The 27,936-nt window shown below is 39.9% G+C and overlaps 1 protein-coding gene across 1 annotated transcript; it reads left to right on the top strand.

The window, feature by feature from the left end:
* The first annotated feature begins 52 nt into the window (after nt 1–52).
* SPICE1 (spindle and centriole associated protein 1) lies at nt 53–26,270 on the top strand. Its single transcript, XM_054222213.1, has 17 exons — nt 53–309; nt 893–940; nt 2,044–2,190; nt 6,281–6,383; nt 7,157–7,278; nt 8,919–9,016; nt 9,317–9,459; nt 9,691–9,831; nt 10,605–10,870; nt 15,302–15,433; nt 16,112–16,259; nt 18,587–18,811; nt 20,835–21,229; nt 22,525–22,696; nt 23,882–23,984; nt 24,319–24,406; nt 25,288–26,270. The coding sequence occupies exons 1-17, from the start codon at nt 226–228 to the stop codon at nt 25,339–25,341; spliced, it is 2,469 nt and encodes an 822-aa protein (XP_054078188.1). The 5' UTR covers nt 53–225; the 3' UTR covers nt 25,342–26,270.
* The last annotated feature ends 1,666 nt before the right edge of the window (nt 26,271–27,936 follow it).

Raw genomic sequence — 27,936 nt, 5'->3', positions numbered from 1 at the left:
CGGAGGAGACCGGAGGTTCCCCTTCGGACTCGCGGCGATTCTGGGGGTGCCCCGAGGGGCGCGCGGGGGGAGCCGTTAACCGCCTCAGGGCGGCGACGGCAAAAGAAATAACCGCCTCCGTCCCCATGGCAACGGTGGGTGGGCGGAAGCGCGCGCGGCCCGCTCGAGCCTCCGCCGCGGCGCCGTTTCGCGCCCGTCGCCTTCCTTCCCGCGGACGGGCCGGCCATGTCGTTGCTGCGGGGGCCGCGGCCCCGCGGCGGCGGCAGGAGGGGTCCCAGGAGGCCGGCGGTGCTTAAGCGGGACTGGGACGTGAGTGCTTTCCCCCCGCACCCTACCTCGCCGGGCCGGGCCGGGCCTCGGGCCTGCTGCGGCCTCGGCGGCTCTTCCCGCTCCTTGCAAGGGGAGCAGCGCTGCTTCTCCTGGGTGACACGCAGGACGCGCTGTGGCCCTGCCGGGGAAGGGTTGGGGAGCCTCCGTGCCCGCGGGCGTGCCGGCTTGGGGGGAACCCCTCGAGGTCACCGTCCACCGTTGGGGGGCTCCCTTTCGGACATAGCCGATTTGTGTGTGGATTCGGGCGGGGAGGGGATGCCGTGGCGGGGAGTTGGCGTGGACATGGGCCCTCTCGCCCCCTTGGTGCTGCTCGGGGTTAGGCCTCTGCGCTGGCAGCCTGCTCCGGACGCTGAAGAGAGCCCACAGTCTTGATAGGGGTATTTTTGCCGATCGTCTACCTCACTGAAGTTGGGATGCTTTGCAGTGCCATAAAAACGCACACACTGTGTAGTTTTATGCTAATTATACTGTAATTTAGAGGGTTTTCTTAATTAAACTTGAAAAAAAAATCAGTTTGTCCTCAGTTCTGGCTTTCGATGTGTTCTCTGGTTCCTGTTTGCAGAGTACCGTCCATGATTTAACAGTCCACCGTGCAACTGCTGAGGACATAGTAAGTTTAATATTCCTTAAGGTTCCTTCTCTGTAGTAAGGAGACTTAGCTGGTTATCTAGCATCAGTGTTTACCATACTTACAGGGATGTTTTCTGTTTATCCAGATGTTATCTGTTTAGCCAATGTTTAATCTCCCTTTTTAAGCTTCTGAAAATACTGTCACTTTAGTGTTAGCTTTTTGTTTATGATATTGTGCATCCCCAGCTCTGACAGTTGGTGTCTTTCAGTTTTCTGTTCCATTAGGAAGCAGTAGCAATAGTTTTTATTTCAATAAAGTGTATACCATCATAAAAGCATAAATACATAAAAACTCAGTGGAGTAGTTGAAGTTAAGTCTGGTCTCTGCTGTAAGGACTGAAAGACATACTTTATTTTAGGAATCTCTCTAATTCTGAGGATACTCAGTTTTCATTTAAACAATTTAACATCATTTCTTTATCATGAACAACCTGTTCATTACAAAATAAGTGAATTCCATTTAATTTTCCTTGGTAGCACTGATTACTGGGATTGAATAGGCAACATGAGCTATTATTGCTTATAAATTTTGACAGGTTAGTCAGGACAGATGGGCCCAAGAGTGGAGAGAGACTTGATTCTATAAATGGTTGGCCTGATAGCTTCCAGACGCTTTAGCAAGCACCTCACGCATTTGATTTGTTTAATTTGTATTTAAACTGAATATATATATATAAATATATATATATAATTGTTAGAAGAAGAGAGGGAATATCTCTCTTGACTCAAAGTGTTAAATGAGGAAAACGCATGATGTCTTTTTATGCATATTATAGGTGGTAGTGTTTGTTTTTTTCCTCCCTTTACAGCTGAGAAAACTGTTACTGAGTCAGTAGTATAGGGCAGATGGAAACTGTGAGACTTTCCCCATTCACCTTTGGAGCCGCTTTAAATTTGGCTGGTCTTGATCGCATTCTGCACTTCTGTATGTTTGTGAGGCAGTCATTGGTACTCCGAGGAAGTTAACATAAATAGTATTAAGCGCATGAATGATAAAATCAAGAAGAGTTTGTTAGCATTACCCTGCAAATTCTGCTTTAGATTGTTCTTTTGTTTTGAAATGTTTCTTTCTTGTTTACATAGCTGCGTCGCCATGAAATACACAAGTCAAAAAACAAAGCACTGGCTCATCTGGAACTGCAAGAGAAAGCACTGAAAAGAAAATGGAAGAAGCAAAACCAACTTGCTGATGATTCCTTGGAGAAAAGGAAATTGACTCTGATGCATGAGGTGAGAGCTAAATCTGCACATTCAGCCTGCTGCAGATTGTTTGCAGCAGTAGTGGAGAACCACTCTTGCACATAGGTCAACACTTGCTCCTCTTTTTGGATAATTTGACCTCATATATGCGTTCACTTTCCCTCCTTTATCTGTTGCGTGCATACAGTGATTGCAGTAGGCTGTATAACATATTAACAGATCTATACAGTTGCGCATTTGATCCTTGGTGCCTGGCTATGCCCTCTGTAATTCAGCAGCCCTCTTTGCGTCTGAACAGGAACTGTTTGCAGAGTTGAGCTGTGTGTCGTGAAAAAGATGTGTGTTCTTTGTGTTCTTATTGCTATCTTGCCTTCTCCTCCCTCTGTCTAGTATTTTTCCTTGATGGAAACATGAACATTTCTCTTTCTGGGAGGGACATCCTTATCTCCCATTGCTTATTTAAACAGAGAAAATGTGGAGTCATCTGGCCCAAATGTGTGGCAGAAATGTCGAGGCAAGAAGTTGGTAAGGAAGAGCTTGTCTGGAAGGAAAACTGACACAACAAAGGTTGAGGAGCTATGGCTGGTAGCAGACAAGCTTGTCATCTGGGGATTGAACAGCTTGTTCTCTAGGTATTCTGAAGCACTCTGACTGAAAATACATTGTTTAATTTGCTTTTGAATGTTGAACTGTAGCAGCAAACCTAATCTTAGCTAACAGAGACAGTAGCTGTCACTGTCTGAAAAGGGATTTCAGTAGTAGACATCCTTTTCTTTCACGTGGCAGGGGACTCCTTGCCATATGTTATGAAAACTAGTCTCAAAACACAGTCGTTAGCTTTCAGACCTCATCAGCACTTGATCATCACATCAGTACAAACTGAGAATTGTTCTTGTTGGTAATGAACGATGAACAATGTTCACCTAGCAGTTAAAATAAATGTGATTTAGTAGTCCTGTAAATGTGCGGTGGATTAGCCATCACAGACCTCTTATCTCTTTCATGTTTTGTAAATTTTCAGAAGTCATTTTCTGATCTGATTTGTTCTGATTTGAACGTTTGAGAATGTTCAAGCATAGACAGAAAAAATGAAAGTACTTGAAATTAAAGATCACCTTTTAGTTTCCTATTTGACACCTGTTTATCTGCGGTCACAGTAGAATTTTTGTGTTAAGGATATCGTGCTAATCAAGCCTCAGACTTTTAATTTTGACCATTGTTACTTTCATACTTTTCCGCCAAGTGCATTTTAGTATAGTATTCAAAAAAGCTGTGGACTTTTATACAATTTCCCCAATGTAATAGCAGGCTAGTTTCAATAAGACTTCCACGCAGAAATAAATTATGTATCACAAAGGTAGATTAGACTACGTGCTCTAAGATGTGTCTGGACTACCTGTTATGTGACTTTATTATTTTGCAGATGTTAAACTCATGGTTAGGAAATAGTCTTTTGTATTTGTTGCCATTTCTAATGACAACCTGAGTGGCTTTCCCCTTTGTATTTAATAGATAACTTTATTCAACGTACCCTGTGTCTACTTCTGAACGACAGAAAAGATGCTTCTAGACAGGAAAACAAAAGGAGATGATGCCAGGCAGGATGAACCCCATCTGTCTGTTTCTGTTTGAAACACTGGCATCTTCTTTTTTGTAGAGAAAAATAAAATAGATGGAAGAGAGTCACCATTTTTGCCTGTTCCTAGCTTAAACCGTGTTAATTGCTAGGTCCTGTTGTTCAGAGTAACTGGGGGGATTGTTCAGCCTGTGTCTCCCAGTAGAGCACAACCACTGTGGATTGTCTCCTTGTCTCTGTTGTCTTGGTGGTCTCTTTTCCTTTACTGCTGTGAGTGTAGCTTCCTAAGCACCTTGAATCTTACTCAACTGCAAAAGGCTCAGAGACAAAAACTAGGAAGATGCTGCTACTAGTGTGTTTTTTCTTGTAGTTGTAGGTTGAAGAGAAAGACAGCAAAAGTTATAAAATGGATAAGGAAAATTTAATATTTTGGGGATTTGTCTGCCTAAAAATCTGAATGAAAGAATAATATGAGTTCACCTCTGTAACTGGATTGTGAATGTGTAGGTATCACACTGTTTGGTCTTACAACAACTTATTTTTAAAATAAAGTTAGTGTATTGCACTGAAGGGTAGGTCATGAATGGATTATCATAGTGGGGAGATTTTAGGATTAGTCTGGTTTAATTATCTGTAATGACAATCTGAAACAGGAGGGAAGATGAATTTTAATTAAATTCATAGGTGATACTAAAACTGGGACAAAGTACAGCACTCAGTGAATTTGTCCAGGGCATGTAAATGGGCCTAGAGGGGTTAGAAGCTGATACCACTTTGTTTTCTGGGGAACACAGGCAAATCTGAGCTAATCTACCTCGGGAGCAATGTTCTAAAAATGTTCATAATGTGTTCAGCCATAGGGCAAAGCTTAGGAACCTGCTAATGCTGGAAGAGATCTAGTAGGGAGGGTGAAAACAAATTAATCAGGATAATTTTTGCCTGATTAAACATGTCACTTTATTTTTAACTGCCTTAGGGAAAGGAATCGTGGTTTGGGACAGGTAAACTTTTTTTCTTTTTTTTTTTTTCTGCAGATTTAGCATAACTTTGTCTAAAAACCTGCATGGTTTTGATGTCAGGTGGTTAAATGGAAAGACTTGATAGTCAGTGAAAGCTGAATAGTGATTTGAAAAAGTAAACGTGAGATAATTGAAAGATGAATATTCACTGATTTGCTAAATTGGTTATGAGGAGAAGTGTATTATACTGCAGTGTAATTCAGACCCAAAAGAGTAGAAAAATGTGGAAACTAGGTGTATGGGGAAACTTCTTGACATAACAAAGCATAGTGAAACAGGGGGTTGGGGGAGAAACAAGTGAAATGGCACTGCCTAGAATTTTTTGAATGAGGCTGAATATAAACCAGCAAACTTATCAATGGACACTGAAAGAGGCTCTGTGGAGATAATGGCATATAATGCTCTGAAACTGCTGCAAACCGGTCCCTCTTACGATTACTGGGGGGACAAAAATTGTCACTCGGTTCTCAGATTTTGAATAGGAGGCCATACATGAGCCTGTCTTTTCTGTGGGATCTTCTCAAGTACTTGCAGTCTCTCTGGTTAAATTTGATTAACCACGATAAAGTGGAGGTCACTTGCATATCTGGTCTCCTCTCGGGTGTTTAAGAATAACTACCTTCTTCCCAGGTTATGTGATATAATTTTAGTTTGTCATTTCCAGCTTAGTGAATGAAACCATGAGTCAGTGAGGAGTTTTGAATTGCATTCTGTCCATGAAGCCACAACCCCAGTCGTCTCCATTTGGCTCACAGTAGCTGAATGCATCTTGCTTTGCACTCCCAAGACCTCCGTCCTTAGGAGGCAGCTGTCATGCCAGTGATGGACTTCAAACACTCGGGGAGAAAGATCTTGAATACAGTAGCTGTGCCTTGTGCGAAACGTGTGGAGATTCCCAAAATGTCTTCTGATGCCAGATGTAGTCATCTGTGCTTATGCCTGTTGAAACCTTTATGGTGGTAGGTGGCTTAATTTTTAGGTAGCTTTTTCAATAGTCAAGGCTGAATGAAAGAAATCTGTCTAAATTGGTTTGGATCTAATCAAATAGTGCAGGTTTTGGGTGTCTGTCAGATGTAGATAAGTGTTCTTTGACTCAACAACTTTGAGATCAAATCATTTGAGGATGCATACTGATTTTTTTTTTTTTTTTTTTTTAAATTGCCAGATATATGTCTTTGTTTTGATGAGTGTGTCATAAACACCCAGCTCTTGTTTGTGTCAGGCTGAGAGGAGAAGAAGGGAGTGAGAGGATTTGCTCTACAGAGAAAGAGTCAGTGCTGATGGGGGGCCCAGAAGTAATAACTGTTTAACTTTTCAGAAAAACAAGGTGAATTCTAGTTAATTAGAATGAAGTATTGTTTTCTGATCTATCTCAATTGGGATCTAATTGCACAGTACCAACTTTGCAAACATTGTCTTGTTGGCTGTTCTCTTGCTAACTGTATAGAAGAACAATACCTAAGAAAAACAAAGGAAAAATCAGTCTGTGAAGTATGAAATATTTCCTTATATGCTGTACTTTCAGATTCTGTCTGATCAATACCATTTGCAAGATGTATTGGAACGATCTGGTCAGGTTATGGCTGTGGCAAAAGACTTGTTTGGGAATGCTCCTCGCACGCGAACAGGTAGACCATCTTATTTATGTGTGGTAATACAGTTAAGATTTATCTCCTTGCTTTTCATAAATAGTCTTGCTTTGCAAAGTATTCTTCTTAACTGTTTTCATCTCATCATGTAACGTGGTACGATTCATCCTGTTAATGTTGGATGAAACATAGATTAGGATAACACCTCCCTTGGCAGGGGAAAGCGAGCTGTGGCCGGTTATGCTACTGTATCGGTCCATTGAGGAATTTCGGATCACTTACTGTAAAACACCTCGTGCTGACTATTTCCACAGCCAAGCTACTGGCCTATACAGAGCACCAGTTCAAGCCACTTTAGCAATTATGATTCTCATTGCTATATGGGTTGACTGCTTGTTCTTGGATATTGTTGAAGATTTATCAGCAATTCGTGAACAAGGCTTTTCCTTTTCGTCTCCTGGTTTGTGGGTCCTAATGCTACTGAAACGTAGGATTGGCTTTGCATACGAAATCTGAAGCTTAGATTCTTTTCTCTGTAGGCTGCCATTCTCTTTTGCTTATAATGACTGTTTCATCCTACATGCTGCTTCTGCACAAGTGTATTTACACAGGTGAGAAGGGCAAAAGCCTGGTACATGGTCGAATGTATTAAGGTAACTCTGTGGTTGGCTTTTGGCAGTTGTTTAAAGCGATATACACCCCTGTGACCGTTTTTGTGCAAAGTATGGGAACTTGCTTTTTGGTACAAACTCCTGCGACATACTACAGACCAAGTCCTCTGTGTTCTTCCCTGTTTTGTCTGATTCCTCTAGGTTTCCCTAATGTAACAATGGCTCCTAACTGTGACCTAGAATCATCTCAAGGACCCATTGTACAAAAATGTGATCCTCCCTCTCAGCTTTCCATCCTTAGTGAATCTGTCATGAATTCCCAGGTAATGTATATTCTGTTCCATGCATGTCCAGTGGCTTATTTTGTTTGCACAAAATAAGAATATTCAAAGATAGAGTTCCAAGCAGACCTAAACCTGTCCTTTGTGTATTGTATACCACGTTGATAACGTACGTAGAAAATGGTGTTAAATGGAGGTGAGTTTGTTTTGTGAGACTCTGGGAATCATGATTTTATTTTTTTTTTAAGCTTTGAATATGAAAAACAAACATCTTGTGTCTAATAGAAGCTCTCTCATATTAGCATGCTCTCCCTTTTAAATTCTGTAATTATCAGCAAGAGAACAAAGTGATTACAGACTAAAAAAGCAACTCTTGTATCACTTAACTAATTGCTAGGTATTGAAACGTGCCTCTGATTTTCTAATTGTGTCTGCATAAATGGGGACATAACTAGTTGGGTTCCAGTTTCTTTCTGATAACACACATGTAAATGTACCCTAGTTAACTCCACAGCCTTGATTAGTCCTAAAAGTTTAGCTTCTAATACTTCACGTTCTTTTACAATTATTTAGATGTGTTTAAATGGTTTAAAAATTGTTTAAATTTGTTTAAAATTTCATTTAGATTGCCCTTGTGTTCTGTTTTCTTTTCATAACATGAGTTGTACCAGGAATGCTCGCTGTGGTTTGAGAGCAGGCATATGACACTCCCAGAAAGCAGCTCACTGATGAAGACCAAAAGGGTTGTGGGAGTGAAAGTGATGATGTCATATTCTCATGGTTCTCTAATCCTGTTTCCTACTGTCTTGCACAAATATCTGCAATTTGAGTTGTAGTACTGCTCTGTTGTGTATTTCAATGTGATATTTATTTTTTGGTTTTTTTAATATGAAGAGTTAACTGTAGCGTCTTTATAAGCTGTATCACTGGATGCATGCTGCAGGATAGGCTTACATTTTTAAAAGAAATGCATACTGATAGTTGTCTGTTGAGCTTCTGTGAGATTTTCTTTTCCTTATGTGCTTACAAAAATCAAGTTAAAGGCTATCTGGTGAAGCCTACCCAGAAGTGCAGAAATCTGGTAGTTTGAGGAACCCTAATGCCAAATTTGATTGCTTAAGTTTTGCTTCAAATGTGGTATGTAGGATTGTATAGATAGGATTGTATTTTGTTCTGGTGGCATTTTACACATAGAATATAAATGTAATTTTGCAGATCTTATTACAAGGTTGTTTAGTTTATGATGTCAAATGGCTGAAATTTTAGAAATGCTGTCATTTAGGTTGCTTTTTCCATCTTATGCCTGTTGTATCTCTGTATTTGTTTTGGTACAGTCTTTAAAGCGTTTTTTATCCTATTGTGTGTGTGTGGTCTTTTTTTATTTAATATAAATGATCCAAATAGAATATTGGATATTGAATTAATCACATGCTGTGCTGTTTTCAGAGACGATTGTCAGTATCAGTATTTCTTAGGTACTAAAGCCCCCCAAAACTCTTCCTACAGAGATGTGTGGTTTTCTTTCTTATTTCTTTAAATTTCGTTTTGGAGGTAGAGACTAAAACAAATATTTTTGGTTTTCTTCTTGAAACAATTTCAGAAAATTGATCTCTAACTTCTTCCTAAAGACAAATTGAAATTGCTTGAAGTCCCTTTTATTTTCTTTGTTGTCTCCTAAAAAGGCTCTTAATGAAGAGGAAGAGGAAGCATTATCAGCCTATCAATCAGGAGATGGACACCATGACTCTCTGACTTTCAAATCCAGCATCAGTTCTGACAGGTCAATACAGATATATCCCTTCAGGTTTCCACATTCTTAACACTGGAAATAGATGGAGTTAAAAGGGTGTTACAGAGGGATAGTTAAGTTACTTTTTTTGTTTCTCTCCCTCCTCCTTTCCTGACCTCAGAATTCTAGGGAAACTGCTTGTTGTAACATCCAGAGTGGGAATGAATGTGAGCTGGCAACTCACCTGAGCAGTTATAGATGTTTTAAAAAGCTTTTTCTAGACTGTAGAGATAATCTAGAATCATGCTATTATCGTATTACAAGTCACTGTTGTGTTTCTTTTGAATCTAGGCTACTTCGGTTATTGAGAGAAAAAAATTCCTTGTTGAATTCTCCATTGTGGGATGAAAAGGATAAGAGAAAACATACCTTATCACAGGAAGCAAATGTACCTTTGACTCCAACAACTGTTTCTCCATCATTGGATCAGTCAGGTTGGGTTTGCCAAATCACAGCTTCTCAAGGGTTGTTGGGCTGTTCACAGGATCCTGTCTGGAATTCCTTTTCTGGGTGGGGGTAAGAGACAGAGATGCGCTAATTTAGCTCAAATGCATTTCCAGGCTAAAAAGCCAGCTCTTCTAATAAAATTATTACATATTGCTATTAAGAACTTACCCGAAATATCTCATGTGTGTATTTTTCATTTTGTTTTGTGTTTAAATTAGCCCTGAATGCTACTGATGTTGTCAAGAGAATCCATTCAAGACTTCAGGATGAAGATGAAGAAGAGACTGTGGACTCCACTTACACTGTGAGACAAGTGCTGAACCCGAACTCAAGGAAACAAAAACAAATTGCAGCAAAAAGTTTAGTACTTTTAAAAATAACATACCTCCCTTTGACCAGGGTCCTTAATACCATAAGAAAATGTAGGTTGAAAGGGATCTTTGGAAGTCGTCGCAGGGCTAACTCTAAAGTTTGATTAGGGAGGGACCTTGTCCAGCTGAGTCTTGATGGACATGCCTGCCACAACCCCTTGTATATTGTATTCTGTATGTTCATTGGCAAAGCAATGTCCATAGGAATCTGTGAAGGATAAATATGGCCCTTTGATGCTACCCATGACTTTGCTGGTAATGTAGTTCTCTCCAGGGCTTTTCTATTTCTGATATAGTTTTCTATTCTATGCTGCACGGACTTGATGCATTTCAGTCCCCATATTCTACACAGGTTTGTATGTGGGGACTGACATCAGATATAAACTGTAACATGAAAGGATTGTTGTAAAAGAGTTGTTTAGTAAGTATGGGACCTGAAAGCAGCTCGTATTTTTCTCTGGCTGTTCACTGGCAAACTGTTTCCATGCTTTTAACTGAGGAGGAGGAAGGTATTAACAGATATCTGAGATAAAAGCACAAAACAGTCATACTTGAGAGGTACTGATGTGCTGGCAGAAAATGTGTTTTTTGATGATCAGTAACTGGAATGACTGGGGATGTTCTTTGATGGTCTGTTTCAGCTCAGTGCAAGAGAGAGCCTCTCCTTTGATTTCCTTCAATAAAGAATGTAATTTCATTGGAAGTGCAAAGCTTTCTATACAGATTGAAATTCCAATGACTCTTTTTTTCCCTCCACTCAGTGAAAAGAAAACAAACTGCACAGAACTCTGCAAGACAGAGGAGAGATGATTCTCCAGCTAATGCAATCCCCATTGACCTTCGGAGGGATAACACGTCCAGCCTAGATGTTCTCAACCGCATGATACGTGAAGTGGAGAATGAATTGGAGGAATATGAACGATGTACAGGGCGTGAGGTTCAAAAAAGCAAGAGTAGTGAAGGCCTCACTGGGTTTACCTTGTCACTGGTGAATGCTCTATGTCGTTTAATGCGCTACCTCAAAGAGGTGAGGAGACTTTGAATTGCTTCTTCAGAGTGAATGAAAAAGGACATAAAGTTACTTTACAGATGTAAACTTTGGTCTTTCATGGCTTCCAGTCAGTTTACTTTGAAGTCTGATTATCATCGCTTATTATTTGGATTGTGTGCAATCAGGAGTTAAAACTTTCAGTTTGCTAGGAACAGAGAGGTGTCCCTAATGAAAAGGGAGGAGCTGACTGCAATCAAAGTCTTTCAGTGACTATTAGCAGGAAATACCAATTGAAATAGTTTTAAATTTGTTATTTATATATGTTCAGAGTTGTAGCAGGATATTAACTACAGCCTTGTTTGCAAATTCACTTTTTTCCTTTGCCTCCCAAAGGTGATGCTATTGTCACTAGAGCAGTGGACCCAAATCCCCAATTTTATTTGTGGGGTTCCTTAGCTCTCTTTTCTATCCATAGCAGCCACTTCGCATTAAGCAAGAGTGACCTGAAGTGCTCATTATGGCAGTGCACAGCTGGGTGTCAATGGAATTCCATAAATTAGATTACCTGTAAGCCATGCAGAACTCCTTTTTAAAAAAGAACAGTGGTTTTAATTTCATCTAACCCAGAGCTGCTTAAGGTGCAGCAGTGGCTCATAAATTCATTTGGCCTTTGTGAAATTTTAAACCAGATTATGGCAGTTTCTGCGCTCTTAATAGATGCAGCAGAATATGTTGTCTAAATCCCAGTGCTCTACTTCATAGCAAAGGCAATAGATTCCTAATGAAAGTGGAGCTGTCCTATTTTGCTTCCTTTTCAGAGTGTATAATAATTGGGGAAAAAAGCCCAAAACACCTTATTTTAAAATTTGAATTCTTTTTTTTTCTGTCTGGATGTATAAAAATGTATTCCTCTGTATTTAATCTGTATGGAAGAATTTACTTTGATTAAGACCTGCCTCGGAAGCAAATGTTAAATAATCAATTCAAGAGTGAAAAGCCACTACCATCAGAAGATGGACTTTGGCTGAGGAGATCTTATTTTTAAAAGAAGTTAAGAAGGCTTGTTCTCTGTTAAAGTTGTAATACCAAAGCAGAGTATTAAATTTGGTTCATTTGCAGTTATGTGGAAGCATCTTCTGGACTTCCAATAGAATGTTTTCCATTTATTAGGAAAACATCAATTTAATAGCATCAAATTCATATTATAAATATAATTGCAGTCATAACCCTATCTAAATTGTCTTTAATTTGTGTTCCACAGAAATGAGTTATTCTTGACCCTCAGGCTTCCTCCAAAACTACTCCAGATTTTCTTAGTCATTTTTTTTCTTTCTCAGTTGCTGCTTTCTCCTTATGAATGTAATATTCAATGTATCTTAAGAGCTTTTATCCTTTCAGACAGAAGGCCAAGGAGTCTGAGTGTTTAAGGATACTACTTATTTTGGAACATGTATGCTGACTCTTACTTGTATTCCCATTTTTTTTTCTGAGCACCTCTATGATGTTGTTTCTACTTTAACAGATGTGTTATCGTTCCTACCTTCCAGGAGTTGATTGTTGCTTACAGAGCTGTCCGAAACTTTTTTAGATTTACTACCTAAATTCATGAGTAGAAATATTCAGAAGTTGCTCAAGCTACGAAGCGTGGTTAATCATATTCATATTTGCTCAAGATAGACGGTGTGCATCTATAATCTTCACTGACTTTTCCCCTTTTGATGGAGCTTCAGTTATAATTTGAATTTGAGAGTTCACTGGGAAGAAGCTCAGCTTGTCTGAGGATTTCTAAGACCTGGTCCCTGTGATGCTAGGAATAAATCAAGTGCTCGTGTGCACCATCTGTCTTGCCTAGCCAAGAGAGTTAGCAAAGTTCCAATGCCTGAATTATAGCTGGCAATACATTTCAAGAAGGTGACTTGCAGCAGATATTTAAAAAGCCTCTGATTTCAGGTAAACAACCAGTCTTCAAGAGATTTTGAAGCTTCTAGAAAGATTTCCTTCCTCTTCTGGGAAGAAAAAAATATTTTCCAGTTTTGCTGCAGAAAAGCTGAATGCAGAAGAATTACGATCAAGGGTGTTGCTTAATTCATTCTCAAAATTACACATAAAAAGTAGGAAGAGAAACTTGAATTACTGAATCTTTCATGAAAGTTGTATTAATATGTGATTAAAAAATGAACTCCTACAAGAAACAGCTAGTGAAGATAGAAGGGGGAAAAAGAAACTTCTGAAATGTTTACCAAGCTATGCAGAATTCTTAAAGGGAAGTGGTTGAACCTGACTTGGTTCCTAAATGAATTTTAATGTCATCTGATGAACGTTAATGTTAATTTCCCCCCTGCCTCCCCTGTTCTACTAAGAAGGCTATTTCTTTGCCAGACTCACAGAGCAAAAAGTTAGAGTATACGCATACTACATTAATCTGTGTTGCTATGTTCTCTGTGTCTGCTTCTGCATATTCTGATGCAGTGTTAAGTATTACGAGATCAGAGGCACACCTGGCAGTGGTCTGGAATGAAGATACTTCTTTCAGGGTATATGAGACCCAAATCTTAGCCGATAGTAGGAATGGGTGTATACAGCTGTTAACTCTTATGCTTTTCCCGTGCATATCTGCTTGGAAGCTTTTCCTCCAATACTAGGTTAATGCTATGTAGGATGAGTCAATAGCTCATCCAGATGATCTAAGGGATCAATAGGCTTCATCACTGCTACCAGGGTTAAAGTTCTTATTTTGTGCTGTCTTTGGTTTCTAAAAAGATAGGACTGTCTACATTTTTTCCATTTTCTGGGCCAGCCTGCTTCACTTGGATCAATACAGAAAAGCTGTTCTGTCTTGGTGGAAGAGAACCAGAAAATGGATGGCCTGTCTGATATGCTTAAAGGAGGGTATATCTTCCCGTCTTCTTGTCTAGTGACAATGTCTGATGTTTATTCTCAAAATGACTTATTTATTCATTCACTTCATGTGGCTGCGGAGCTGTTGTGTCTTAGCACTTCTTCCTTGGTGGTTTTTCATTTCTGGTCCCAATGCCAGCAGAAAATAATCTACAGTACGTTATGGGCATCTTATGCTCTAATTTTCTCTGTGTATCAGAAAAGATTACGCCAATTGCTTTTCAGCGTCTTTTGTGTTTTGGAGATGGGACGTATTTCTCTTATTCAGGGATTCCTTTGAGTAAACACAGGCAACCATTTGGGAAAGGACTCCACCTGCTACTTCTGATGTGTTTAGGTGGCTTTGCAGCCTCCACTTTTCACGGAATCACAGAATTTTTCAGAGTTGGAAGGGACCTCTAGAGATCATCTAGTCCAACTCCCCTGCTAAAGCAGGATTGCCTACAGCACATTACTCAGGACTGCATCCAGGCAAGTCTTGAAAGTCTCCAGAGAAGGGGACTCCACAACCTCCCTGGGCAGCCTGTTCCAGTGCTCTGTCACCCTCACTGTAAAGAAGTTTTTCCGTGTATTTGAACAGAACTTCCTATGTTCCAACTTGTGCCCATTGCCCCTCGTCCTGTTGCTGGGAACCATTGAAAAGAGTCTGGCACCATCCTCCTTCAACCCACCCTCCTTTAGATACTTGTAAACATTAATAAGGTCTCCCCTCAGCCTTCTCTTCTCCAGGCTAAAGAGTCCCAGCTCTCTCAGCCTTTCCTCATAAGGGAGATGCTCCAGTCCCATAATCATCTTGGTTGCCCTATGCTGGACTCTCTCCAGTAGTTCCCTGTCTGTCTTTTAGCTACAATGGCCCAAAAAGTGTCAGTTGTGTATGCCATTTACTCATTAGAGGTGGAAGGGACTCTTTTATGTCTTGTACAGGAAGCCTGGCTACTGCAGTGGTCTATCTTAAAATAATAGATGGATAATATCTTTTGAAAGCAACAGGTTCTACAGTAAGGTCTTTTGCCTCATGCTCAAGTAGATTACTTCAGAAAGAAACCTTTTTGTCTTCTTTAAAACAAATAAAATGAATGAAACCCTCTAGAACTTTTTCTCTCTCTGAGGGAAAACATTAGAAAGCAGCTCCTTTTTTTAGTCAACTTTGTCTTCATTAATGAATTAAGGAAACTAAAGAATAGGCACAAGTAGCACAGGATGCTGACTGGGATCAATGCACCTGATCACACTGTAATCGTTTGATTATTGCATGAAGATTCACTGACTTATAAAGTGGTATCCATGCAGAGAGACAATGCTTGTGTAATTATAGCCCGTAAAGTTTTAAAGGCAGAAGGACAAGGATGTATAGGATTCCCTACCGTGTTCTGGAGTAACAAAGAAGGAACAGTAAGCTCTCTGAGAGTTCTCAAGCCTTGAAAATTGGTTTTGTCATGAAAGTAATGAAGTCAATTTAGCAAAAGTGGGAAGAGCTGTTACAGTATGATGTGATATGGACCCGTTCCTTTTTCCAAATATGAATCTATATTGATTATAGTAGGTTTGTAACTTTTTGTCCCTCTTCAGAGTGAAATGCAACTGCGTGAGAAAGAGGTGATAAGGCAGCAGCATGAGGAGATGTTGAATGAACACAGAGAACTGATTGATGCTCTGACTGCAGAAATACTTCTAGTGAGGGAAGAAAACACTACTATACAGGTACCAAGCCCCCATCTCGCTCAGAATGACTTGTTAGAATACTAAGTTGTGTTGCAAACGTGTGCTGAGATGCGTTGTCATATGTTCAGGAGATTTTAACAATAAGCAGGAAGAAAATGATAAAATTGAATGAGGAGTCTGAGAATGACAATAGCAGGCATGGGGGAGAAAGAATGTTTGGAAAATCAACACTTTATCTTCCTGTATGATATTTAACTTTAAAGTCTGAGAAAATGCTAGTTCTATTTCTATTAAACTGAGCTTTACTTTATCAATCTAAAGATTTAAGCATCTACCTCCACTCTTCTTTACTATTAATACTACCGGAGCAACAGAGCAGACTAGATATAAAACTACATTTTTCTGTTTTTTTAGTTTGCAGTGGAAGTAGATTTGTTGAACAGTTACATTTGGGAATGAAGCAATAAAGGTGTGTTGGAGAGGAAGTGCGGTGATGAGTTAGGAAAAGGGGAAAACAAAGAATTTCTTTGAGGCAGGAGAAAAAATAAATAAGAAACATGGAGGGACCAATATTTAATACCTCACTGGAATCCTACAAATTCATGCAGTGTATTAAGAGACCATATTTCTTCTCAGAGCTGCCTGTGGTATATAATCTAATTCCTGATGTTAGAATACAGGTTTTTGTATCTCTTTTGTTTTTCCTTCATCCTTTAGAATAAGCTTCAGCAATACATGATGGTAACAGATGAACAGCTGATCTCTCTCACACAAGCATTTAAAGACCTCCCTTTGGTAGAACCTAGAAGAGAACAAAGTCCAAACCATTTGGGAATTGCAAGCAAAGGTCCAGTGAATGGCCAAGGTGTGTGCATGCATGTGTGAAGGATGAAATGGGAGTTGTGTATAGTTCTTCCCTGTAGTGGAAAATTTGGTATTTAATAGATGTTTATTTGAATAAATCCTGTTGTATGAGCATAAATCTCGCTTCTGGAAATTCATATGCCATGGGTTCTGCTTGGAGCACAAGCAGTTTGCTACAGATTATTTTTTGACAGTATTATAGGTTGTATTCCATCCCCACTGGCATCCTTCTGTCTGGATCAGGATTTCAAGGTTAACCTTTTAGCCAAGTCCTGGGCTTGAGCTTTAAGTGATATGTAATGTATTATATTTTAAAAAAAAAAAAAAAAAAAAGAGGGAGGGAGCAGCCTTCACCCATTAAGGTGGCTAACAAAGTCAGGTTTATTCTGAGGGCCTTTAAAAAAAAGGGGGGGGGGACGGAGGAAAAAAACCCCAAAACCCAAACAACAACTGAATCAGGATCCCCCATCTCTGTTGCTGAGGCAGCCTGACAGTATGAGATTGCTTCTTCCGTAAGACACTGGAGGTCGCTGCTGACCAGAAACAGCAGCTGCTGAGGCCTGTTAACTAACCAGGCAGAAGTCTGTTCCTTGATATTTGTGACTTTATTTCATACGTAAATGACCAGTTGAGTGATATACAACATAGAAGCATTTTAAATTAACTCAGTAGCACTGATGGCCAGACTAACCAAACATGATTCACCTTGTACTTTTTACATTATTTCACCATGGAGTTTTCTCCCAGCTGTCTTCCCAACTGGTTGCTTAAATGCATCGGTTTTGCTCTCAAGGTCAGTAACTCTTTGTGAATCCCAAGATTCTTTGGAGCTATTTGTATTCCTTAGTTAAATGTCGGTTTTGTGGATGTTTTTGTGGTCAAAAACTTTCTTCCAGACTGCTTCTGTGGGGTTGTCATGAAGAAGCCACATACCAGATCCCTTTTTTGTGATTTACCCAGGCTTTGTAAAAGCAAAACCAAATAATCCTACCTGAAAATATAAAACACAACAAACCAGAAAAGCGCCCCTCAGAAAACCCCACAAACAAACAACAAAAAAACCACCACCACCCCTAACCCTTCCTATACAGTTCTGCAAGACTAGAATTTCCAAATCTTTTTTCCATATTGGTCTCTCTTTTCAAGAAGAGGCATCTTCCTGAGAGGAAAGCTTCCTAAAATTACAAAAATGTTTCTTCCTCCTCCTCATTTTGAAGGAGATCTCTTGTACCCTTAAGGCATCTGACTGGATGTGAAACATCTGGGATCACTAGTTTTAGCACAGACACCATGTGTAAGTGAACATAGGACTTCTCTGGAGAGACAAGAATGGCTGAGAGAGGAGTGAGGGGCGTATAATTTTGACAAATAGCATGTGAGGAGGATGTTTTGGAAACATAGTTCTGTACGGTGAAACTGGGCAGGAAGATGTTTGTCATTTCTTGCCATGGTCATTGGATAGTGGGTGGCAGGTTTTAAGTTCAATCTCAGTAGTGTGAACTGCAAGCAGCATCTTAGGCAAACAGCCTCTTCTGGCTCTTTGCCTTTGAAGTGTGCTGTTTGTCTCTTGCATTTTGGGATCAGGTATGTTCTGCTTAATTTTCCACTAACTTCTCTTTTGGGAACAAACATCCCGAACAAAATTGTGAAGAGAGAATTCAAAGATAGTACTGATGGAGCAGTGGATGTAAGCATGTTGAAATTACTGTGGTCTCACAGCTAGCTACAAGTTTGATTGCATGGTATTAATTTTGTAGTCCAAAATAGATGGCAATGTAGACACAAGCTAGTTGTAGTTAAATACAGAAGAATAACTTTTTTCTTTTCTTTTACTGAAGAGATGTCTGATTTGAATTAAGGCATAAAAAGATCATCAGAGAGCTCAAAAAAGATTTGAATTGTTTTCCAGTCCACTATTGTTGCCATCGAATTTATAATATAGGTTGATTAGGACAAATACGTATGTCTGCTTTTCTCAAGAGAGTATTACCAAATGCATCTCACTGAAATACGTATTCCTCACAAGTTATGTGTTTGTAAGTCTTGTGCGTGGACTAAAAACAGATTTCTTACTAGTATCCTGAAATTGTGAGGCAGTGTATAACAGCTCCTCCTGCTCTTAAGGCCAGTGAAAATTTGTGTGCTCCACTGAGAGTTCTGTACCTGGGGACCAGAAGGAAGTTAGTAGTGTGTGGGGAGCATGTTCTAGTCTGTCTTTTCAGGTGCTTGAACGTAAGAGTTGATATTGAGAATTTTCTGTATTGCACAAAACCTAATTTATTTAGTTATTTATTTTTAATTCTATCTCTGCTTTGTCTCTTTCTTTAGAAAAAACTGATTTGAGCTATTTTGAGCCTAGGGCTGATGCAGGAAGAAGGGAAAGTATGCTGAAATTCCCACAGGAAGAACTTCCTTTGAAGTTTCTCCAGAGGTCGGGTGCTTCAGGTGGTGCGGGACCTGGTAGAAGCTTGCCAGCTCATGTGTTCCAGCCAGCTGTACTGTTGTCACCCCCCCGGCAGAAGAGCAGTCAGGAATTGTCTCCCCTCCAGAACGGTGAGATCTCTCTGGCTGTAGTAGACTTGAGAGTCTGTATAGTGTGTTACTGTTTCAATCTTGCACTACCTTCGGAGATGCATTTTCTGCTTAGACACATTGACCCTATAGCTGGAATATCCCGCATCCAGATTTTAATTTCTTTTCTTGCTATGCCTATTCCTTTAGACTTTCTGTCCCCTGCAGTTCTCCATCTACTGTCTGCAGTCCTGTCAGTGGGCAATCCAGACTGGCATTTTTATTTTGTACTGGTTTTGATTGTCACTTCTGTATGACCTGCTGTAGCTCTTTGTCTATGACGTACAGCACATCATCTCAGATTTCCATCTGCTGATGGTGTAATGCAGCCTCTATCACCTTAATGGTGGGACCACTGAAGACTGGAAATTCAATGTCTCTGCAGCCCATGCTGCAGACAAACCAGGATGTCTGTAGGCTGCATACTCTTGCTTTGAGCCAATCTTCCCAGCAGAGGATTTTCTAAAAGCTTTGGGAGCAGGTTTCCATTTGGTTTCATTTAATACATAGTGGCTGAAGAAGTTTTGGGTGAAATTCTGTGGTGCTGGATAACCAGATTAACTCAGTCTTGTGTCAGTATCCATAGGCTTCAGGAATTTTATAGGTCGGTAGCTCAATTCTGGTTGTTGAGAGGAGGAAGGTTCATTAGGGGTGATTAGGGAAGGTATTTCTTGTTTAAACTTAATGAAGTAAGCAGAAGGCAGGACTCTCTGTGACTGTCAAAATTAGTTGTTTCCTCCTGTAACTGTCATTGTAATCACATGCGTCTTCCTGAATGTGCTAGGCCCCTGTAACCCTCTGTTGAGAGACGGATAATTACATCTATGGCTAGCTTGATGGTTGCCGACAGGGAGTAGGGCACGGTAGTGGGGGTTTGTGCCTTCCCTCCTCCTTTTTTCCCCTCTTTTAGCTGTGTTGGTTTCTAAGTCTTTTTCAAGTCAGAAAATTAACTCCAAAGTCCTTTTGATTTAAGAAATTGGCGGGACGATTGAAAGTTTATATCTAGTTCAAGCTTTTGGTGGTCACCTATGCTGCAAGGAGGCACATAATAAATCCAGAGAAATTGAACTACAGGTAGCTTTCTGCAAAGAACAACATCTGGCTTCAGTCCCATTGAGAATGGTCAGATGTGGTCTGTCATTTGAAACAAGAATATAAAGCTTTATTCCTAGACTTCACTATAGTTTATCTGTGTGAGAAATGTATTGTTACTCTTTTAAGGCTGTTAAGGATGCTAAATGGTTCAACAAATGTTAAACTTCTTGAATGTTTCTTTATGAAAAAATATAAAACAGATTTACGTGTAAAATTTAAATGCCGTGCTCTGCTCAAGAGGCAAAGGCTTAAAGCTTGGGAAGGAATGGGCTATTTGGTATATAAATGCTGGAAAATCTGGTTTTGATCACAAAATCCAACTTGGACTTAACATGTAGCAGTGTTACGTGTTATGTTATGTTATCATGATGACCACAAAAAATACCTAACTGCTTTTGTTGCCCAGAGTGCTTCCCTTTTCTTAAGGGCTGAGCGAATAGCTAACTTATTATTATGCCAAAAAGTCTTATATTAGTTTGTTTTATTATTCTAAAAGTTTTTTTACCAACCCAGTATAAATACCAGAACTAAAACACAAACTTGCAGTCTATTGGGTAAGCTAACTGGATTTTGGAAAAAGGAGGACTAACTAAGAAGTAATGTCTTATCTATCAGCTAAGAAATTCAAAACTATTTATATTCTTCTCTCTGACTTCTCTTTCAATCTGTAATTATAAAGTCATGTAAATGTAAGACTATTTGCAATAGGAAATATAAAACCTGGTGAGTTCTTTCAGCAGGATCTTCCACAGAGTGATTTTGATCAGTAACATAACACCGTTCAAGCTAGGTGTTCCAAGTCAAGTTCCTGCTTGATTATTACTAGCCTTGTGCAATAAAGTCAGTGTTAGTTTCCTTGATGAGGATTACATGTCTCTTTCCTTACTGTTCCTTTATTTCTTGTTTGTAGGATTTACAGCCATTTCTCAGTCTCCTGAAAACACCGAAAGAGAACCATGCCAGGAAAGGAGCTCACCTTCCTCCCTGAGAACACAGAGCACAACTGAGGAAAACTGTCTCATCACTCGAAGGCAACCAATTCCTCCTGCAGGCAAAGACTTGGAGAGTTCCCATGAGAAAATCAGTCTGTGCTGCCCAGGTGACACTAGAAAAAACAGCACAGCTGAAGAGTTATTTCAAAATGGTGATCTGCTGGGACAGATAGCTGAGCTCACACGGCAGAACTCTCTAATTAAAGCTCAACTCAGCAAATTCAGAGGCTTCTCTGAAGACACAGGTGACTGCCTGCATCAGCCAGACCCAATACCAAATGCAAATCCTAGTCCAGACTCTTCACAAGGACAGGTGAGAATTTAACAGAAAAGGAAGGCTGGATTCCCCTTTCTGCTGATCTGCTTTCCCGTAGCTCACTGATGCTTTAAGACTGCTTCTTTCCTGTTGTTGTTTTAAGGATAAGAGTAGAAAACCAAATATTCTTTTAATTTGTTTGCTTGGAGACTTTGATTTTTTTTTTTTTTTTTTTTTTTTATCATTCCCTAAGGAGCTCAACAGTAGTTTCTCATATTGGGCCTACATTGTATATGGGTGCAGCATGCTTATAAGCTTAGGATAAAGTTATGCTGCAAAAAGGTGTGATTGCAACACGATCGGGCATATCTCTTGTAGGTTGAGTCATGTTAACAGTGAAAGCACTGTACCAACCCACAGATTCTTGCCAAGCTCATAAAATATGTATTTAAATCCATGCCATACATCCCTGTTGCTACTGTGACCCAAAAGCCCATGAGATTAAAGTTGGTGCAAGTACATCTCTTGCAAATACTTGATTGTAGTGTTTGTACAAATTGGATCTGTCTTGTCTGTCCTGCTGTGTGGTGAAAATCCCAAAATCTTTGGGAAAGAGAGAACCTGAATGCTTTAGTTCACATAGAAAACCTTTTATCTGCAAGTAAGTAGCTATTCAGTGGCACACCAGTGAGTGGAGTTACATCACAGAAATCCCTAATCCCTGCCCTTGCTACTGTCTTTACTTTTATTCCATCAGTCGCTGAATTACTGTTGAATTAAGGATCCTAAAGATTTTAAATTTCCTCATGTGAATGTAGGGTGAAAGTGTTGTCGCTTTCCACATTGTATTATGTTGTGTAATGTTTAGTCATTTAGTTGTACAACATGATGCAAACTTTTTAAATGTTGTTTTTGTGGAAGCAGTTACTGGAGGAGGAGAGGAAGGGGTCAAAGTGGATGAAAACCTGGTTTAAAGATGAATCCCAGGATACTTCTGCTAGAAGTCTGCATTTGCTTCCCCACACCATCCTGAATACCTGACTGATTAAATATTTTCCTAATTGTGGTTCATTGCTGGATGGTTGGGGGTTTTCTTTTTTTTCTTTTTTTAATGATACAGGCAATAGCTGTTTTTTCCTGTTTGTACAAAGACCCATTTAAAATATTGTTGTGTTTAGTCGGTTGCAGGACAGTGAAAGGGACAAAATCAGATTTTTCACAGGAGGTGTTACTTGTTTACTTTCAGTTTAAAAACTAAATCCGTAGAAGTACTTGAAATATATTGCATGCTCTCCCTGAAGGTGCAAATTGTAAGTTTTTAATTGGAAGTAATTATCCAATTATCCAAGTAGACTCATCTCGTGGCATCGAAGAGCTTGGAGGAAAGAATAGCAGAGCTGAATCGTCAGAGTACAGAAGCACGTGATAAACTGTTGCAGCTAATAGAGCAGCAGAAATTAGCTGCTGCTGATATGGTCCCTCCAATGGTATCTCCTGTTCTACCCCCATCCCTAAATTATACTGGTAAGTACCCAGCTTCAGGAGAAACAAAAACTACTAAGACAATGGTTTTCCCCTTTTGGGAGTTCTCTGTCCTTATCTGATTGGATCAGCGGTTGTGGTCAGCAGTACAGTTGCTGTTAATGACTGTGTGGTACAAACACTCCTTACTTCAGAGAGCTAAAAATATATCAGCTAAACTTCTCCTGAAGTTAGTTTCTTAGTAATTAGTCTGCTGCAAATATCTTGCTTTACAGTAAAGCTCTTTGCTTTGTCCTTGTCTGCAGAGCAGTTCTGCCACATAGTCCCTGATGGGCAGAACTAGCCTCTGTGCTGGAGAATCTTTTAATACAAGGACTAAGTATTTACATGAGGCTTCTAGAAATCACGGCAGAGTGGTTATCCAATTCTCAACTACACTTTAGTTTTTGGTCTTTTGGGTGCTCTTTCCATCAGACTACCTTGCTGAGTTACTGCTAGAGCTAAGACAAGGGAGTAACTGAAGCTTCCAGTCGTCCGAAGAGATAAATTAGCAAAGGGAATATTCTTGCAGATTCAGGATTCATAGATTAGCTGCCATGTGTCACTATAAACAGAAATAATCTACAGCAGGTGAGGCCTGCCTTATCTTTTCATGGAGTTACTGCAATTACAGGCCGAACTGCCTGTGAACATGTTCGTATGCTCTGTCCAGGACACTTGCCCTTTCTCCCTTCCTAAACCACAGAGGGTGTATAAAGGGAAGGACTTGAGGGGGAGAGGAAGCAGGAGGAGAGACCACGTGTGTGTGGATATGCATGCAGGTGCATATGCAATGACTCATGCAGGGGGATCATAACGCTTTTAACACTTCTGTGGCTGTTGTAACATAAATTCAGCATGAAAAGTAGAATCTTAAAGGAACAAAGTAGAGAAATCAGAAGTCTCAAAGTCTCTGATTGCCAAAAACCAGAAGGTTTATCTGTGGAAGAATCATTCTATATCTGTGCGTGTTGTCCATAGTTGCTCTGAGTATCTGCTTTCAATATCTGTCATTTTCAGAGAGTGGGTAGGGGGCTGATGTTTAGCCTGATGTTTTATGTCTGCTCTATATAATCTGTGCCATTGTGAAGAGTGATGCCCCTCCCTCAAAAAATAGGAAAATGTGAAATGAATGTTGTGCAATGTTGCTGTGTTCTCATCAGAATCAAGCTATTATTTATTGCCTAGAAAACGCAAGGAAGACAATTGAAGTGTCTATTCCTGCGGCAGTTGCTATGGTCAGCTCCAAAGAAGATAGCGTTTCCCCTGCCAGTATGACCAGTATAAGAAGGTAAATATTAACCCTTTAACTATTTCATTTTCGTAGTACCTTGATTACCCATGCAGCAGAACTTGAACACAATAGAAAAATCACCATGTTTTTCTTTGGCTTCACGGACTTTCCCTGACTTCATCCCACTGAACTCTGTGGAAATGGGACGAAGGTCTGACAGCTTTTTCACAACTTCCATTGTTTCTATTTAACATACCTTCAACGTGTCATACAACAGATGACATGAGTTGTTGCAGAGTATTGATGAGGGGTCCTAACTCAGGATGTGACATATGATTCCAGTAGTCGCTTCCTCTTTTCACTTTTTCAATCTCATTTTGAATGTCTACAGGTCTGTAGGCAACTCTAGCAAACCTTGTTCACCCCTAAGTACCACGTCAGAAAGTGTGAAATCAACTTCTGTCAGCCAAAGACCAAAGGTAAGACTGAAAAAATCTTCGGCCAGAAAGTCTGATTGCGGTGCCATAGAAGGAAAAAGCAAGGCAGATAAAGAAAGGGGAGAGAGCTCTGTCGTACCTTAAATCTACTGAGCCTAACAGTAATCAATTCATGGCAGTCTGGATTCTGGAGAATTGGTAAGGGGAGGCCTGAGTGCTAGTGACATTACTCGTTTGCTGCCACAGAGCTGTTATTTACAAGTGAATCATCCTGTAACTACATTTTCAGCTGTGGCATCTTCATGTGTTAGAGCTGGGAACCTCTGGCAGTCTTTCACTTGTGGCTTTAGAGAATTTCAAGTAATTGTTGTGATGTGCTGGTAGAGCCACATCTAAGAGGCAAGCGAGTTCTTACCTAGCCGTTGCACAAGTCAGTTGTTGAAGGATAAATAAATCCAAATGTGAGGAAAAACCACCAACCTGGCTTTCTGATTCCTGATATGCAAAGAGAAGAATAGACTACAGTGAGATGCTTTTTTGGGGAACGCCAGGCAGTAGTACAGTCTGGTAAACCAGTCATAGATCTGTTTGTATGCTTGAAAGCAGCCATGAGGAGATATTAATACTGTCTTCTCTGATGTCCAAAATAAACTAAATTAGGAATGATAAAGAGAAACAAAGTTAGGGTCCAAGACTCCCTGACAGCAAAGTATGCACCCCCAGAGGGGAAATTCAGAATACTTAAGGTAGACGTGGCCTAGGTGTCTAAAGTAGGTGGTGTGGCTACCTGCATGGTGCCTGTGGCAGGCAATTGCTACGTATCAGTGAACTGATAAGTAGCAATCCTACAGAAGCCAGCCCTAACTAGCAAGTCTGTGTGAAACTTATGGTGTATGAATTTCAACTGGTTTCTTCTTTTGCAGGTGGAAAAGCAAAAAGAAGAAGGCTGGTTTGCATTGTCAATGCACATTATGTAAAGGAAGTTGCACTCAAGTCCTGTATTCCATTTAATTTTTTTTTATGAACCACAATTACAATAGTCACCCTCTCCAGATGTACAGTTTAACTCTGAAGTGCTTTCATGTCAGTGCCATTAGTATAAAAAGGTCCATATGCTTTGTGCCATCCAGGGCACTATAGAAAGTCCTGGGAATGAGTTTCTCAACCGGATACGCTGCTGTGACATTACCCCATTTCACTGAATAAATCTTTCACAAGATTGTAAACTGAGGCTGCTATAGCAATACAAATGAACATTTGATATCTGTGTTAGATATGCTGAAGACAGGAGTTTTTAGAAAATGCATGTGAAACTTTCTGGAGCGTGTATTTGCACAAGATAAGAGAATGAAAAAATCAAGAAAAACTGAGAGAGGGAATGTACCTATGTTCAAAAACAACCTGGCGATTAGGAAGCCAGTGTGTTCCTGCTGAATAAGGATTTGCGTCAGAAATAATTTGTTCCTTGTGTGGCTTACAGTTGCTCCCAAAAGTTGAGTTTTCCATGTAGTCAACACATCGGGGATTGAGTGAGTGCTTTTTAAAAATTTAATTTAATATTTTTATAGTAAATATGAAGTGTCTATTTGAAGTTGAAATCAGAATCTGTTTGCTATGTACTAAAGTATGCTCTCTTTGATACAATAGAAACTGTGATATGAGTACGGCTGTGTTAAGCTGTTCTGTTATATGTATATATAATACTCTAATGACCATGTTTCTATATTGTTTTTATTTGACTTTTTAAAGTAGCCATCATTTTATTATTAACGATTAATAGTGAAATCTAGGACTCTGAGGAAATGCTTATATATCTGTTCCTTACATTGTAGTAAACTTGTACAAAAACCTTTATAATGGAAATAAAAAAATAGAAAACAATCTGCAAGTCTGTGGAAGAAAATATGTACAAAGTTGTTTTTTTCTTTTTTTCTTTAACTGTTAAATTTGCCCTAAAGATACTCATGGGGTAGGGCATTAAAAAGGGCCAGCCTATATCCTTTCAGTCAGTTCAGTTCTACTAGAATGAAGAAAAGATGCTACTCTTTTTTTTTTTCTTTTTTCTTTTTTTTTTTTTTAAGGGCGGGTCTTCTTTTAAACGGATTTAGAAAATCTAAAAAATGTGGCATTCAAAAGAGGACCTGTTCAAATATTCATTGACATTTCTGCAATTTATTTTTCAGATGTTAACTTTGGGAAGTGAGATAGTCCTGTATTTTGTGAAGTAACAGTTAAAATTGCTTTGAAGAAGTCCCCCAACTCACGCGGAGGCAGGTATCCAAGGTTAGGATGGACGACATAACCATAGTGCCCACACATTAGTGCTGTTGCTTCTGATTTCCTCCAAGCAAATGGTTGCTACAAATGCTCCATAAACATTTAGCCTGAGATTTCCTTTTGGAATACAGGATTGGAATTAATCTTTTGAGTCATCATCTGGCTTCTTTAACCTGGAAGCTGCTTTATCAAATAACTGTTTGTTTGTAAGTTGAGTTGACTAGCTATATTCCAGTCTAAAAACACTCAGTGAGGTGAGAAATACTGCTAGTTTCACTTGACATTGTTAGTGAAGTCTGAGTCTCCTTGAGATCAATAGAACTCTGGTTCAGGAGGACCGCAGGTCCTGCTTCGGAGTCAGGACTAGCGAGGGACATGTTTCCCCATAAAACAGTGTCTGTGGCCATCTGAAGCAGTAGGACCATGCAGAGCTACAGCCTGGCTCCTAAAAGCCGCATAGCCTCATTAACAGAGCAGTGCGTTCAAACTAGTCACTTGTCTCTGGGCACAGCTAACGAGCTCAGGTGCCACCTTGCACTGATGGGGCTAGTCTGGGGCCAGAGCTCACTTTCACCACTAAGGGCTGAGTGGTCTGTGCTCATCTCAGAAGGTGGGAACGTGTTAGTGGGTGTCTCCAGTCACCCTCCCACCAACTCCTCCAGATCCCGTGGCTGGGGGTGGGCAGCTTTCTACAGCTCAGGCTGGGGTCACACAGTGCTTCATGGCTAAAAATGAGCTGCAGCTGGGATGTGGTGAAAGTGTATTTGCTGGAACTCTGGGATGTGGTGGAAGTGTGTTTGCTGGAACTCTGTAGGCTACAATATAGAGCTGAAGGCAGTTACTCAGAAACTCTGTTACTGCTTGGGTTTTTTTTTTGCCTGGTCTAGACCAAGTAAGAGACTGCAGGTGTCACCAGGAGTAACACATCTGATTTCTCGTATCAGGTAAAGGAGAAAGTTTTAGGGCTTAATTTGATCTTTATTTTTCAATTGTGTTGAATTGAATACGCATGAATCATGGAAAGGCTGGTATCATCTAGTCCCAGTGCTGTATCAGTGCAGTGTGTTTTATTGCCAATGACTTCCTGGTTTTGCACGATAAACATTTTACTGCCTTGCTTCCTTTGTTTCCAGGCCTCTCATGTTCCTTTTTGTCCTAAATGTCAGCAGGACATTTAGGTAAGCACAGCAGGTAAGCACAGTAGTAAAGAGCAGGTACAGAAGAGACGTGCAGACTTAGTTTTCTCTCGTCCTCCTCTTTTATCAGATATACCACATAGGAATTTGTTTCCCTTT

This window comes from Rissa tridactyla, chromosome 1 (assembly GCF_028500815.1).
Source record: "Rissa tridactyla isolate bRisTri1 chromosome 1, bRisTri1.patW.cur.20221130, whole genome shotgun sequence".
NCBI lineage: Eukaryota > Metazoa > Chordata > Aves > Charadriiformes > Laridae > Rissa > Rissa tridactyla.
This window is presented reverse-complemented; position numbering and strand designations above follow the sequence as displayed.